This window comes from Mesitornis unicolor, unplaced genomic scaffold, assembly GCF_000695765.1.
Source record: "Mesitornis unicolor isolate BGI_N332 unplaced genomic scaffold, ASM69576v1 scaffold47550, whole genome shotgun sequence".
NCBI classification, from domain to species: domain Eukaryota; kingdom Metazoa; phylum Chordata; class Aves; order Mesitornithiformes; family Mesitornithidae; genus Mesitornis; species Mesitornis unicolor.
In genome coordinates this window covers 32,831-48,599 of record NW_010157147.1, presented here as the reverse complement: position 1 = coordinate 48,599, position 15,769 = coordinate 32,831, and the positions used below count along the sequence as shown (strand labels likewise).

At 36.7% G+C, this 15,769-nt stretch overlaps 1 protein-coding gene across 1 annotated transcript in view; it reads right to left on the bottom strand.

Moving 5' to 3' along the window:
- Positions 1-15,769, bottom strand: part of LOC104536291 (chromosome unknown open reading frame, human C10orf107) — a 42,373-nt gene that overhangs the window by 24,738 nt on the left and 1,866 nt on the right. The window contains exons 2-3 of the mRNA XM_010178859.1: positions 14,226-14,367; positions 9,109-9,181 (exon numbers count right to left, since the gene is read on the bottom strand). Coding sequence (XP_010177161.1) covers positions 9,109-9,181; positions 14,226-14,367 — 215 coding nt within the window. The remainder of the gene's footprint in view (positions 1-9,108; positions 9,182-14,225; positions 14,368-15,769) is intronic.

Sequence of the window (15,769 nt, the reverse complement as noted above, 5' to 3'; positions counted from 1 at the left end):
TTGGATAAAGTCCCTTTGACAAATGTTTTGTCCATTTAAGCCCTAATAAAAATGTTTCGAACTATTACACCGAACCTAAATAGTGCTGAAGTCTTCCAAAAGTCTAGCAAGCTACAAACCCCAGATAACACAAATATTGAAGAAAACAGTTGTTGTGTTAATATTCTATTTACACAGCTGGGATCTTGGGAATTTGATCCATCAATATATTTAGCGAGCAAGGCAAATTAACATGAAGAACTGCCATTCCCTAAGTGAAAAAACCCCAGGAAAATTAAAAGAAGGCTTCCCCAATCTGTCTTTCTCTGTACCATTCCAGACAGACACGCACACCTCCCCCATAACCATGAAGCACAAAGTAACTGGAGAGGATTCTTCACAGACAGATTTAATTTATAACAAAGGCAGGAAAAGGCAACCCTAACTCAGAGCTTGCTGCCCTTCCTATAAAGTTCACCTCCTTACCAAGAAAAAGCAGAGAATAATTTGTTTGGTTTCTGTACTCAACTCCTTTTTCTTTTATTGTGAAAAGTTTCCATTGTCCTTTCATGTTTTGATTATTGAGTAAGTTTAAAGACTTGCCAAATAGGCCTAGATTGTTAACAGACCACCACTATTTAACGCTGAATGCTTTAACAAAATAAAGGCACAGTTCACATTAATATTCTATGCCCTCATTTTATTTATTATCTTTTCATTGAAGTTTAAACAATTTTCCTAGCTGAGGTTTATTACATGTAAGCCTAAGTAGCAATATGAGTTACCTCACATACCAACCAGACATCCTATAAAACTCAGCTTTCTAATTAGTAAGACTGCATTTTGCTGAGCTTCGCATATTTATGGGAAATCAAAATGACGTTTTATAAATTAAATATTCAAATACATCAGATTCTATATTCAGGAAAAGTATTTCATGTTGTATCTTATGACAAGTTGTAAAATTCAAGGTGAAATTAGAAAACACAGACTTTCTGGTGCATTTTTAAAAGAGTCTTTAAGGGATTGCAAAACTTGTCTGTTATTTAAACCTTGAATACGTTTGTCCTCATAATACCAACTAAAAGGATAAGAATTTATAAAAAATTATATTGATTACAAATTACCATAGTGAAGAAATGCCATGCTGTTTACTTATAGGAATAAACATGTTATTCGTAATGTAAAGTTACAAGATGTATAAATTTGGTACATAAATATTCACCCATGGAGATATATTCCCATTACATAGTGCACCACTTGTCCATTCCACAAATACTTTTATGAATACAATTTCATTTTCAAGATGATGAAAAGCTGCAGATAAAGGTAGGGGGTACAAAACCAGTTAATGGATCCGTGTGTGCTAATTAACTAAAGTGACCAGTCTCCCCTAAGTCCCAGTGGACCAGCAAGGACCCAAATTGTACCTGCTGGCAAACAACTAAAAATACCCCAAACCCAAACAAACTAAATTTGAACCAGCAAAATTCTTTCTGGAATAACTACTTGATCCACGCTATGTTACATGGAATAGTTTAACAAAAAGTAGTATTGTTCTGCAGGGGATGTAACACAACAGGATAGTTCAAATAAAATGTGACCTTTTTTGGCAGATTCCTTACAAAACTGAATTCAATAATGAAATTTATTATTTGAACTATCTAAAAAATTAAGATGGAGTTTGCAAATTACGTTCTACCAATATGCGAGCAGCAGCCCATCTGGTTCTCACCAACGTACTTACAAAACTCTTTTGACAAAGTTTGTCATGTTGGCTGACCTAGCAACCTGCTTTCTGGATGCCTTGCTCCCCAAAAACATGCCTTAGGAACAGCTGAGGGCAGATCACAGGCCCAAGAATTATGTAGACCTTGCTGCAGCAGAACCAACTACTCTGTATGGCACCAGGATGGAGCTTGGGCTCTGAAACAGCCTTCAAGAGGTGTGCTTTGGAGTCAGGGAGTTTAAATAGACAGATGTAAGAATAGCGATTCTGTTAAAAGTGTTTATTTTTTCTTTTAAACTGGAATTGAATCAAATGGCAAAAATCTAGCCGAACCTTCTATGAAAAAAAATTACTTATCTTTGCTCAGCTCCAATTATTTTGTTATATGCTGGTCAAATAAAACAAGAACTCACACTGGGCATCAACAGAGTAAGATATTCAAGAATACTAGAAAAGTAAAATATATCCTCATACCATTCAGGTACTTCGCTTAACCACCTTAAAATGTCCCCAGGTCAATACATTTCTGCCAATCTTTTTGTCTTCTATTAAAATTTACATATTGATTGATAAAATTTTTTAAACATGTGCTATAGTCTTCCGATACAGCACTTCATCAGAATGTTGTAAGAGCCAAATGATGAATAGCAGAAACATCCCATCATTAATGTATTGTCTGTCCTTCCAGTCAAATCCCTAGCTCATCTGCAGTCCAGCAAATAAGCCAGTGCTGCTGTGATCAGACGTATGTGTATTTACATACACACACGTACAGAAATCAAGCAACTTTTAAAATAAATAATTAAAAAAACTCAGGGAGCACATCCGTGTATATATTAATTCCTGCATAAGTTCCAAAAATCTTTTAAAGCCAACAACCCAAGTTTTCTTCGCATCCTTCCTTTTCTCTCTAATTTGACATCATATAGTCAAAAAGTGATGCTTTGTCAACTGTACAACTGAAATAAAAGGTTATGACAAGCTTCAAAACTTTTTTTGCTTGTATCTTTAGCTTTACGTTTTCCAGGTGCTGAGTAATGTGACCTCAGCCACTTCTCAGTTTAACTCTGTGTATGTGAATAGGTCCATTGAAATAAAAGTTCCCAAGTGCTCAAAAAGTGGCACTTGTTTAAGTGCTGGCTAGATCAGAACCACAGTGCTCAGCATACTGAAAGGATAGCCTATTATGTCAGCTATTTGGCATTTCTCCTGCCTGAATTTGTACTTCCATGACTTCACACAGGTTACTGAATTAAAAAGCAGATCTGTTTTGTATTTGATGTTTCCTAAGAAAATAATTTTTTGAAATATTTTGTCAAGCATTCTCTAAAGCAAAATTTGTAAAAGGACTCAGCACCGGCTTATGAACTCCACTAGCTCTCTGGAGCTCCCACTGCCTTTCAAGGCAGCACAGTTCAGCTACCAAAACTCAGGAATGCTAAAATAGCTGCAGAAGATCATCAGCATGCGACCTACATGGAAGTGTAACAGTTAAAGGTTGGTGTATCTCCACCACCAGCAGCTGAGTATACCAAAGGCAGTCTTTGAAAAACAAGGATGGTTTCTACTGAGCAAGATAGACCCAAAATATTTCAAGTAATACTGCACACAATTCCAACAGACTTCACTCTTCATTCAGACTAATCACAAGTCCTTCAAGATCTCTCTGGTTATAGCCATAGCAAACTTCCAAGATCAAAAGACTGAATATCAGTGGTTTTTGTCACAAAAACCACTGGCTCTCCAGCTGCTTACTTCAGTAATCTGGTCCTGGGTACTGCATACTTCTGTAATGGACATCAAAAATCTCACCTCAGACATCAAAAGACCAAGTACCAGTTGGCTTGTTTTCAACATTCATAATCATAAAATAATGAACCTACTCCTGAAGCTGAAGCTGCAGTTTTGATCTTCACAGTAGCAAAAGCTCAAGGAACATGTTTTGAAAGAAAAAATTAATAAGGACATGAAAACTAAAGCAAAATGGGATAAAACACATTAATTTATCAAATATATAGGATGCCACACTAACTTCATAGCTTTTTTAATAAGATAACCAGTTTTCTAGACAAAAGAAATGCGAGAGACATGACCAATTCATGAGAGGGCAAGAATATCATACAGATGGGACTGAGTGACCTTGAAGAACATTCATTCTTGTACTCAATGACAAATTGTGAGGTGACATTGCAGGGACATAATTTTTAAAAAACCTACTGTGCACTGGGAGTACCTCAGCTGGAAAATACAATAATAAAGGAGAACCAGAATAGCAGACCTACGATGAGACAACCACATGATATAAATGTATAAAATGTGCAACTAATTCTAGGACCTATCATGTAGGTTATTCCCAGTGGAGTAAGAGAAAGCACCATTGATAATGTACAAGGCCTTGCTTTTATCTCAGCAACAATATTATGTGCAGTTTGGTCACTTATGTTCAAACAAAACTGATTTAAAGTAGAACAATTACAGAAAAAGGCCAACAGGATGACTAGAGGCAGGTACGCATGTAAGAGGCCATGTTTCAAAAGCCTAACTACAAAGCAAAGATTAGAGAAGGGGGCTTTTCTAGTTTAGCTAAATGAAGGCTGACAATAAGATTGCTGTCTCTTTATACACTAGAAAAATCAACACTGGGGATCGAATAAGAACTAAAGGTCAATGCTGGCACAAATTGGCACAAGGACAAATGCACATAAGCTTGTCATGAATACACTTAGACTGGAAATGAGAAGTTTTATAACCACTACAGAAATCAGGCACCAGGCAGCTTTCTAACTGGAATAACAAATACTAAAAAGTTAACTTTTTAAGCCAGAGTTTGACAAGTTTCTGAAGAGGATTATATATGTTTTCCTATGAGAAAGCAGCACTAGAGCTGAAAACTGAAGAGGTCCCTTCCAGTCCTATGCTCTTATTTCCATCAAAGCAGTCGTGATGTCTTTGCCATGGTGATATTTACAAAACAAAGCTACAGAAAATCAACTCAGTGGTTTTTAAGCATTACAAATATTTGAAACCTTCAAGCTCTGAAAAGCATGCGCTCCATTAGCTGGGAAATGAATCTCTCTAGTGTGAACTGATCTGGAAACATTCTGGTTTCATATAACTTTAAAACGCAGATCTCAAGAAATCACTGAGCAAATTTGTTTAAACAATGATTGATTAACCAATCTAAATATGTAACACCTAATGAGGATTACATATCGAAGTCAAGTCGCAGACTTCAGGTCTTTTGCCATCAGAAAAAAAGCTTTATTAGCTTTCAAATAGTATATTCTTCCTATCCACCCCCTTAAATTCAAACACAGAAGGGATTTTGTTTAAACTTTCAAAAAAACCTAACCCACAATTGGATAAAGACCAGACATAGCCCAAAAGCTTAATGTTTCAGTAAGTAAGGAGTGCACGGAAAGAAGACATTAATGGAAACTCTTTTGGAACTCCTAAGTGCAGAGGATGATATCTAGTGACAGCTATAATACTGAATCTGCACTGCCATTAAACTTAATCTTCGATATTTTTATTGCAACCTGACCCACTACGACATCTCTAAAGAAAATTACATTGTACACTACTATTTCAAGAAGTCAAACTTAGCTAGTCATCTGGGCCATAAAATAGCAGATTACTCCATCAGGCTGGCTAAAGCAACTAGGAATAAAACTAGATTTACCAACCACATTATTTTTATTAGGAAATGTTTCAAAGCAGACATAATCCCAAAAGACTTCAGTCTCATTCCATCCAAAAATACACAACGGAGAGCAGCAAAAACATGAACTGCAGTATGAGGTACAATTTGTAAATGCGAGGAAAAAAACACAAGATGTGCTGTAATACATCATCCTATCAAAGCAAAAGAAATTAACTGCACATAGAAATAGAGAAGAATAAAAACTTCTACACAATTCATGTATTAACAATTTAAACCTTTGTTATAAGCTCTGACATGTGTTAATAGGAATCGCTCCATTGAATCCCTGCACGTCAAGATTGAGTCTGTACTCCTTCTGCTTTCTTTGAAATTGCAGGCTAATATCAGTGTACTAAATCACAGCGAGAGAGTAAAACCTCCAGAAAGGGCAAAAGGAAAAAAACAGTATCCTTAACAACAATATTCCTGAAGAACTCTGGTGTGTTAGCATTACATGCATTTTACTTTGGATCATAGCCACAGAACAGCTAAGGCACTGCTTCTTCTGTAATCACTCTAAATGTGGGGAACTGCTCATAATAGTATCAGAAAAAAAGTAGTGATTTTAACTTGGCAATCCTAGCGCTTCTCAGTAATTCCTTGTACCGTCATGTTTTCTAACAGGTATTCATGCATACATAATACATAGGTCTTTATAGATCTGGAGTGAAGGAGAAGTAAGGGATTTGATATCTGGAAAGGCAAATTTTAAATTTTAAATACTGCCAAAGTAGGTTAGATGTATGATGTGTGTTTTATCATCTAACTGAGTATTCATGTCTTTCAGTTTTAACTCTTTTTTTCCTAGGCAACACGATCACCTCAGGCAGTTTGGTTTAAAGGCTTCAGCCAACGTAAAAATGTATTTAAATTAGCCAGGCGTTTGTTACTTTTTTTTTATTAATATTGAAATACCGTCTGTATTTTACAAAGGTGGTTCTATTATGGTCGCTGCATCAAACATAGAATATTAATCAGACTGTGAAGCTCCTCTAATTATGTGCCACATTTAAGTAACTTAAATTCTGCTAAGTGCTATGGCCACAGATATTGTATGCATAATCTAACTGAGTTTTGAGTCATTTCCCTTTTCTTATCTGATTTTATTCTACACAGGAAATGACAGGGTCATTTGGAAAGAACTGCAGTGAAAGATCAAAAAGGAAACCTGATTGAGAACACTGCATAATTGCCTGCGCTAGAGAAAAAATAAAAACCAACAAGTTTACAATCCATCACTGTAAGATTTCTCTGGAAAACACATACTGCGGTTTCTCTAAAAGGCTATCCACTGCAACACTAAAAACCGCTTTTATTTGTTGTAGCTGCATGTCTCTTAAAGGAGCAGATCTTCCCATTAGGCTACTGGACCTTTATTCAGTAGGTCTTACTTTCAGCACACGTGGAGCGCAAATTTACTCAGTGAGCTAAAGAAAGCCATTTCAGTTGAAGCAAGTAATTTCACTGACTTGTCTCAAAGTCTTCACTTACAAAACGAGCTAATACTGTAATTAAGCTCTTCGAACGAATGGTTCTTGTTATTTGGGCAAATCTGGCCATTACAATTTATAGTCCCCCATTCCAAAAGAACAGACTTTTATTGCTGGAGCTAAAAGAAAACGTTTTAGACATTAACAGCACTGACCTTAGAGTAAGGATCACATCAAGCTGTGGGCCACAGCGTGTCTTTTTTTTGTGTGTGTAAGACATTGTCCTATGTAGCAAGACAGCAGTCAGCGTTTCAGCTCAGATTTATTGTCTATTTTCAGTACACAGATTTCCCAGTAGATCTCCTGCCCCCTTCTGTTCCCTGAGCAGAAGCACCACAGGGCACGTAACTCTAGGCAGGCTCCTGCCATAGCCATACAGACCAAAGTACACCTGCCCCAGTAACTTCTCAGGGTTTCAGCTGTTAATCTAAGGAACTACAAACACAGGAGTTAATGTTCTCCTTCATTGTAATTAGAAATGTTTACCCATAAAGTTGTAGCTAAAGAACTCAAATCTGTGTTTTCATCTCTCGTAACATTTTAACATATAAAGCAGGTATAAATAATGCCATGAATTTGTATGTGTAGCTTCAATGCCTTAAACTGTTACTTATTGAAAAACAATGTATCACCCTATCAAAATAAACTCAACAGGAATATAAGTATTGATTTTCTCCGGCATTGCAGTGTGGCTGGACAAATTAAAGACTCCCTGCCACGGAACTCGCAATACAAAACAGATGGATTAAACTGAATCGGCACAGAGGTAAGAAATGGACATAAAAGTGTTATGGCTAAAAATTGCCATGAAGGTTTTCGTGACAGTTACAACTGTAGATTGCACTTGTTCCTTTGATGGATCATCACCAAACAATATACAGAAACACATTCCTGCCATTCCCAAGTGGAGGCGGTACCTTCAGCAAAGGTGGTACTCCCAGCAGAGAGACCGCGCAGAGCAACCATTCCTCCATGGCTGAGACAGCGTACACTGATCTCAGCCATGCAGAAATGGGTTAAAAGAAAACATAAAGACTTTTCTTTTAACCTAGTCTACAACTGATAGGATACATTACCCAAATTTACACAAGAAATTACTTAATCAAAGCCTCATTAAAAATAATTTTACCAATTAGAAATTGCTAACCACTCATTGATCTGATCAGCTAATATAAAAAAACGACCCCAACACATTAATGTGGAAGTCCTGCTCCACTTATGTAGTGACAGTTCTGTCACTGATTTCATCGCAGTTGGAATTTTAAACCATCTTACAAATGATGAGAATGGTTTCCAAATATTTGCATCCATGTAAAGAAAATTCCTTGCTTTTTTTTTTTTCTATTTAAAAGCAACACAGGAAGAATCTATCCCACATCATTTGCAGAGTCAAAATATCACCCTAAAACGTAAAGAAAATTTTTCAGTGCATTAACTTCAACTTCACCAAGTACTGATAAGCTAAAATAGAAGTGCCACCAAAAAAAATCCACTACTGTGCTTCTCTGAGTTGTCTGTCTCCTAATATGAACTATAAATGTAAATCCTTTTCAACGCATTGTAACATATATCCTCAAAATGCAGAGTCAGGCTAAAAGACGGTTTGTTTGATTAATTCAGTCTGTCTATTTGATTAAGGGTCACATCATGCATCAATGCATTTTCTTATGTATTTTTTCACATATAAGTTAGAATACATGAAAGTTCAGAGTCATGCCAACTCACTATTATTAACTAAATGCTTTCAAATGCTGAATTTCTACCTAGCTTGTTTATTTACAGTCAGTACAATTAACTCTTGGTGGCTACAGTAGCAACAAAACTCTGTACATACACATGCATACATAAATATTAGGACTATGGTCAGACTAGGCTTGGTACACAACATTTTCTGGTTTTAAAAGAGTCAGGCTCATGCCTTGCTAATTCAAATCACATGCATCAACTTATAAATATATACACAAAAGTATTCCTGATTTAACACAACTAACATCTTAACCAAGAAATGCATTTACACTTATTTGAAATCCAAAATTAATTTTGATTACGAGGATCAAAACATCTACCTTGTATTCTTTAATCAGCCATTTTACGTTAGTAATGCAGTCATGTTGACATGAAGTTGCTCTGAGCAATATAAAACATATGCCATGGCACATTCATTAAATAACTCTGCATAATGAGTTCCATCTATATAAATGACTTACCTCGTTACTTATCACAAATTCTTCTCCAGGACTGTGAAAGAGGTATTCATATACTTTATAATGTTTAAATAAGCTGGAAAATAAGATAATATAGTACTATTACAGCTGTAAATCTTTGAAAAGATAACAATATTAAAGATTCTGTTAAACTAAGAATCATTCTCCAGCATTGTAATACTTCAAATTTTACAAAGAAATGGTTGTTTAACTTCAGGTACAATATGCAGAATATTTCAGTTAGAGGATTTACTATCAGATCATCATAGAAAATACGGTATGATACTTAAAAATACATCCACTATGGAGTCCTTATGAAACTGAACTCTGAGAAGACAAAGTTCTACTCTAAAGAAAGTAATTCCTGAAACACTTATCACCAGGATACTTATGCCTTTAATATCAGCAATAGAAGACAAGAAGGAAACAAAGCCAAATCAACTTTCAGATTCTGGAATGGGCTGCCAGTCCAGGGAGCAAGTTTGATCTTGGAACACCAGAAAAATAAAGAATGGAAGCATTTATTCTCTCAAGGTCATGTTTCAAAATCAGCATAGTATTTCCTCAAAGAAAAACTAAAAAAACTAGATTGACACACTGGAGTTTTGTGTATTACAACAAAAGCGACTTTAAATAGACTTTATCAATTGCCTTAAATATTTATCTTCCTTTAAACATGTATTTCTTTCTTTTTCACATGTTTTGAATAATTATCCTTGTTCCCTTTCCTAATGATCAATGATATGGCATTCGTTTAATCAAAGGTTTGGCTTGTCACAGTCCATCTGTTACAATTACTTGCTCTCTTAGAATCATGATACAGAACTTCTGGCTTCTATCATGTCATTTTGACGTATGATTTAAAACACAGCTTTGCGATTCCATAGCAAGTCCAGGTTGAAGAATATTTCCACGAGTTTAATTGCACTCCTGCCTGATGTACCCATGAAAGATACAGCGATATTTGCAGGGAACATCTGTAACTGGTTCCTGTGCTTTCCAGTTAAGGACAGGACACAGGTTCTTTTCTTAAGAGAGCCATCGACTAGGATGGCAATGCCTCTTTTCTCGGCACTTGCAAGGCCACATCTGGAATAATGAGACCTGCTGTGAGGAAGGCTTTGGGCTAGATGGCTTCCAGAAGTACCTTCCACTCAATTTTTCTATGGGTCTGCGATAGTAACTGCTACACCAAACACACACCACTATCCAGCTAATGCTAAAGGTACTGCCACTAGTTGAAGGATACCATGCAAATACTTTGAAAAAGTGTTTATAATACAAGTGCTTGGCCACACCCCTCAGCACAGGCTGCTCTATGAGACATGGCACTGCCCAGGCCTCTCAAAGCCAGCCCCTGCAGCTGCCACCCTGGCCGGCTGCCCCATGACGCTGAGGCTTTTCTCCCACACGGCAGCATCAGACCCCGGCACAGCCGGCAGAAGGGCTCCACCAGCCAGCTGCATGCAAAGTGAGAGGCTGTTGCAGTGGGACGTCGGTGTCTGAAACCCAATCCTGGCTCTGGGAGGTAACGGAGAAGCCAGCTGTGGGAGCCAATGTTCCACACACACTGTTTTAGCTGACTCTGCTTCCCTGAATCACCACTGCCACAGTACCAGAGGTGCCACAGTACCAGAGGTGCCACAGTACCAGAGGTGCCACGAAGCGCTGCAGACCAGGGGTGATTCACTCTAATTTAAGCAGTGCTAAAGTGCTGACCAAAGTACAGCAGCAGTTCTTCCAACCCATGAAAGCAGCTCAGAATTAGGAGACTAAAACGGCGGCACAGCCTGCCTCTCTGCCACAGCAGCAGTGCCTCTTCCAGCAGTTTGTCAAATGCGTCGGTGAAACTTTCCAATGCATTTTTACCCGAAGGGGTGCAGACACTTTTGCACATATGTACAGGTGCATTTCCTAATTTGGTGAGAAGTATTATGGCAGCCTCACTGAGCATTTAGCTCTTTAAGTGACATATAAAAGTTTTATTCTGCAGTCACAATTAATTCAGTCATTCGATTACCATTAGTTAAAAAACAAATCTGTTTACCAACTTGCGTAAGAAATTTGGCTACCATAATCTTACAAGTTCCCTTCCCCCAAACCCAAGAGCACATCTGCAAGTAAGTTGTTACAGTATTTGCCATTTCATTTGCAGTATATTTTTATTGCAGTACTTCACCAAAGAATTCCTGCCATGTTTCAGTGGAGATACAGGAATTATGTTAAAGCATACTTCAGGACTTAAGCTGGAAAGGACTCACACTAATTTATGAAAATATATGTGCCCCCTCACATACACATCTCTTATTTGGTAAAATTCTAACAGAGGTTATTTTTTTTTTTAAATTAACATCACAGACACACAAGAAATAAGATAGAGATATATATATATATGTATCTCTATATCTATCTTTGAAACTACACTGACAGAAGTTAACATTTCAGACTTCTTTTCTCTTATTTATTCCAGTGCCTTGGAACTGAGCCAGACTCACAGCACCTGAAAATCAGCTGTTCCCCTTCTCTTCTAAATGTGTTATGATATTCTTTATGGACTATGTTACAGGTACAGGTAATTCATAACATTCCTTAAAATAGAAGTCATTACTGGCATTTCTGGCACCCTTAATCCTATATCAAGGAAAGAATTCCTCAGTTTACTGCTCTTTAAAACAAATCACGTAAATTATACATCAGTATTTATTTTGAAACCACGGTGTAGTTTTCTTTCTTCTATCAGGCATTATATAAAATGCTTTTTTGCTTTGTATCTGTTGTGAGCAACTGAAAGATTCCCTGCCAGCATTTTTAGCAATTAATAATTACTCTTGCAAGTATGGTTGTTAAGAATAGACCCTCTTTATGATGTCATATGAGAATCTGAAGGTGATTAACAATGACGTATTTCCTTAGCTCCACTGCTTCCTGAAAGGAAACATCAAGAGCTATGTTGATGTATGTTTGCCCATGGAGACAAGATAAAAAGATGATAACTGCCACCTTCCACCAAACCTGAAGGTGTCGTTATAGTTGCTGCACAGTTTGTGCCACTATGGTTAAGCATTTGTCCCCATTTCCATTATAAATCCCATGGGTTTATAGCTCATCTGTAAAAATGTGATCTTAATTAAAACATGTCATACTATCTTGAGTAGAAAAAAAAAGCTATAGGCCTATCATTTAAAATTAAAGAAAAAAAAGTGAAGAACAAGAAAAAATGTTGAAGTAATACATTAATTTGAATTGCAAATAAAACTCAGTCAACCTATTTCTGAGTTCATAAAGTTCAAAATACACCAGCATAAGAAATGTGCTGATTCAGTTCTTATTTAGAAGAAAAATATTCAAATGACTGAAATAATGGATTGTATAAACTGGACACATATGACACATTTCACTGTGTGTATATGTATCTATGACCTTGCAGCAGCACATACTTGTAATAAATTGAGCAGTTTGGACATATAACCACATATTTGGTGGCCAAAATACCATTCTGCTGCAAAAGTCTGGTGGCCTGATTGTATTCCCGCCCAGTTAACACTTTGGTGCCACTAGGATGGAGCACCCAATCTCTTGGATGAAATTCTTGCGACTGTGAAGGAATTACTTCATGGACAACACACTTCTCAATGGACAACTTACACAAGAGCTATCCATATGCTATTTGGAAAGAATGTTTGTTCCAAACGAATATACAAAAGGCACAGACAGGAAGGGAGAAGTAAAAGCAGCTGAGTGAGACATCTTAAATGCCAAGTTTCCTTTTAGTTTAGGGCTAGTACTTGGCAGGACACTGGTTTGTCTTGACTATAGTAATTCGAGATTTAAACTAATATTTTCATATCATATGGGAGCAACCTGAAGATTTTTATATTTTCCATGAAAAAGAAACAAAAGTAAAAAATGAGAGAGCAGGGGAAAGAGACAAACTTTATAGCTCAATTGTAAGAGAAATCATCTGTAATGGGTTTCAATACCCAATCTGAATCCAGGTACCCCAAACTGGAAGGCTAACAGCCAGCCTCATTTTTGTTTGTCTTCAAGGGGAAATTCTTTCCCGCATCCAATAAGACACTAAAAAAACCCTCTTTGCTGTATTCCACTTTTACTAGCAAAAGCACGGTCAGAAAATTCCCAACCATTCTAGATACAGGTCAGCCATGACCTTACTCCCTTTTTAAGCCCATCTGCCACAAAACCTCTCCCTCTAACCACTATTCAGATCAAAAGATGGGCTGAAAGGTACAGCTGTAGTACAGTGTATGATCATATATTATAACAGTACCCTTTCAGTATTTTTTTCAATACCCCTGACAGTCATGGGTGATACAACAGCTTGAGAACCCTTCTGTCCATCATGTACTAGAAACCAAGGTATATGGGTATAGCCACCATTCTCACTACGGCATTTCAGTGGAGAAAGATATGTTACTGTATAGTTATGACTTTACATGGGGAGGTGTGATTGGCTGCTATCAGACCCTTAACTTTTTTCTCAGATAATAACAATTACTGCTGTTTGCATTTCTTTCTGCATCTGTGTTTAGAAGCTGAGATCTGTCATGAAACCTTTTCATGTACTGAACTTTTGCTAACTTTGAAATGCAACACTTTTGTGGCTCTTACATGGCCGTAGCCTTAATTCTGTAAGGTACACAATTTTAAACCACTTAGAAAGTCCACTATAGCTACCAAGGCCAGACAGATACTTAAAAGTTATAGGCAAGACCTAGGATTTTGTTCAACTGAAATCTAAGAATAGAATGCTTTAACAGCAATATTATTATTTATTTTTTATATTATTATTATTATTTAACAAGAATATTCTCTATACACTACTCTCCCCAGAACAAAACCCAGAAGGAAGCTTTTCTCCATAATCTTACATTTTTATAAACTTCCAGTCTAAATTTATTTCCTGGGCTTTGATATTTGAGGCCAGATCTTTACTGCCACTTGCACATTCTCTCTTCTTTTTAATGTTTTAAAGTCTGGTGTCTGCAGTTTGTTGTCACAGTATGAACATATTAAATGGTTTTAATTTATTTTATCAGCTGATTTTCCTACCACGTTAAATTATTCAAATAAGTAATAACGCATCCTGTAGAAATAAATACCTGATAATCAAGTAATCAATGACTGCTTTGGCTTGCTCAATGCTGAAGAAATTCAAGTCACTACTTCCTGAATCACTTTCTCCTATTCCAGCCATTGCTCTTCCAAGTTCTTTTAAGTTATCTCCTAAGGTCATATGTTTGTCTGCAAAGGAATCCCAAACAACAAAAAGTAAGCATAAATACGACAGGGTTTTTTGGCCCATTTTAATTATAAGACATCTTGAAGTTTAAGAAGTTACACTATGAGCCATGCAGAAACTTAAAAAGCAACAGGAAACATCTTTTCAGTTGCCATTATTCTTATCAATAAAATGTGCATTGAAATTCCCTCACAAGGTCACTGATCCACCTTCATAATGTAGGGACCACAGTAATGGCTGTTGAAAACACTACAGCTCGGCCTCTTATGCAGAGATAACCAGCGGCAGCATAGAATGCAAATTTGAGATGCATAATACATTTATCTTTAAAATAAATTTACTACTGTTTATGTATTGTAAAAGATGATTCTTCTGACCATGTCCCTTGAAATATAAACCAGTAACACAGGAACAGATGTTAAAAAAGGGTAGCCAATATTTTTTAAGTGCTTACAGTCATAATTGATTAAACATGAATATGCATAATACTCCGTACGTATCATCAACCTTGGAGACATTTTTGCACCCCCGCACCCCAAAATAGGTCATTACTTTACATTTTTACCCTGGAAATAAAAAACAAATGCCAAAACAGCTTTGAAGTAAAATTTAAATTCTTTTTGTTAACTATCTTTACAAAGAGGAAAATATGAGATATATCAGCTTAACCTTCAAAAATAAAGGATTCGTCTTTCTCATTTGTGCACAGTGTGTGCCACCGCTAGAAGCATGATGGAGTTTAAAAAACTCCTGAACACAATTTACTTGTTCTTTTTAAGTCTAAAAAAATCAAGAGTAGAAAATAGCGAAATATCCACCAGTGGTGAAATATATTTCTTTTTCTTATTGTTTAAATTCTCTACTGATCTGTTCCTCGGTTCTCTGTACAGAAAACAAATTTAAAAACTCACAAGATTCTGGTGTTTATCTTTTGCCCTTTAGTGGTACAGCAATCAAACCCCTGAAAAATTCACCTCAGTTTTCAGTAACAGAGGCAGCACAATATAAATAACCGTAATGGAAGAAACAAGAAAGATATAGAGAGAATGCAGAGGACTAGAACCAGAAATATCACCATTAGCAGGGAAGTGAAGACACATGACAAGATCATGAGAAGTCACACCAGCTGGGCCCATTGCCACCTAGCCAAAATTCCTCTGCACAAGTGATTTTCAGCCCCCACTATCTCTCTCAGGAAGGAGCTCTCAGTACTTCTGTGAGGGAAGGAGCACTTTACCCTCAATGTATAGAAGATGAACCAAATCACCTGGCTCCCAATCAACTAAAGCCTCCAGTTTCCACACCTCAGTTTTCCGCGCTCCTTTACCAGCCTTAAATGACTTTCCACTACCCTCCTTCTCTAAATCCATTCTTCCTGTCCTATGCTATTCTTGCTATTATGGT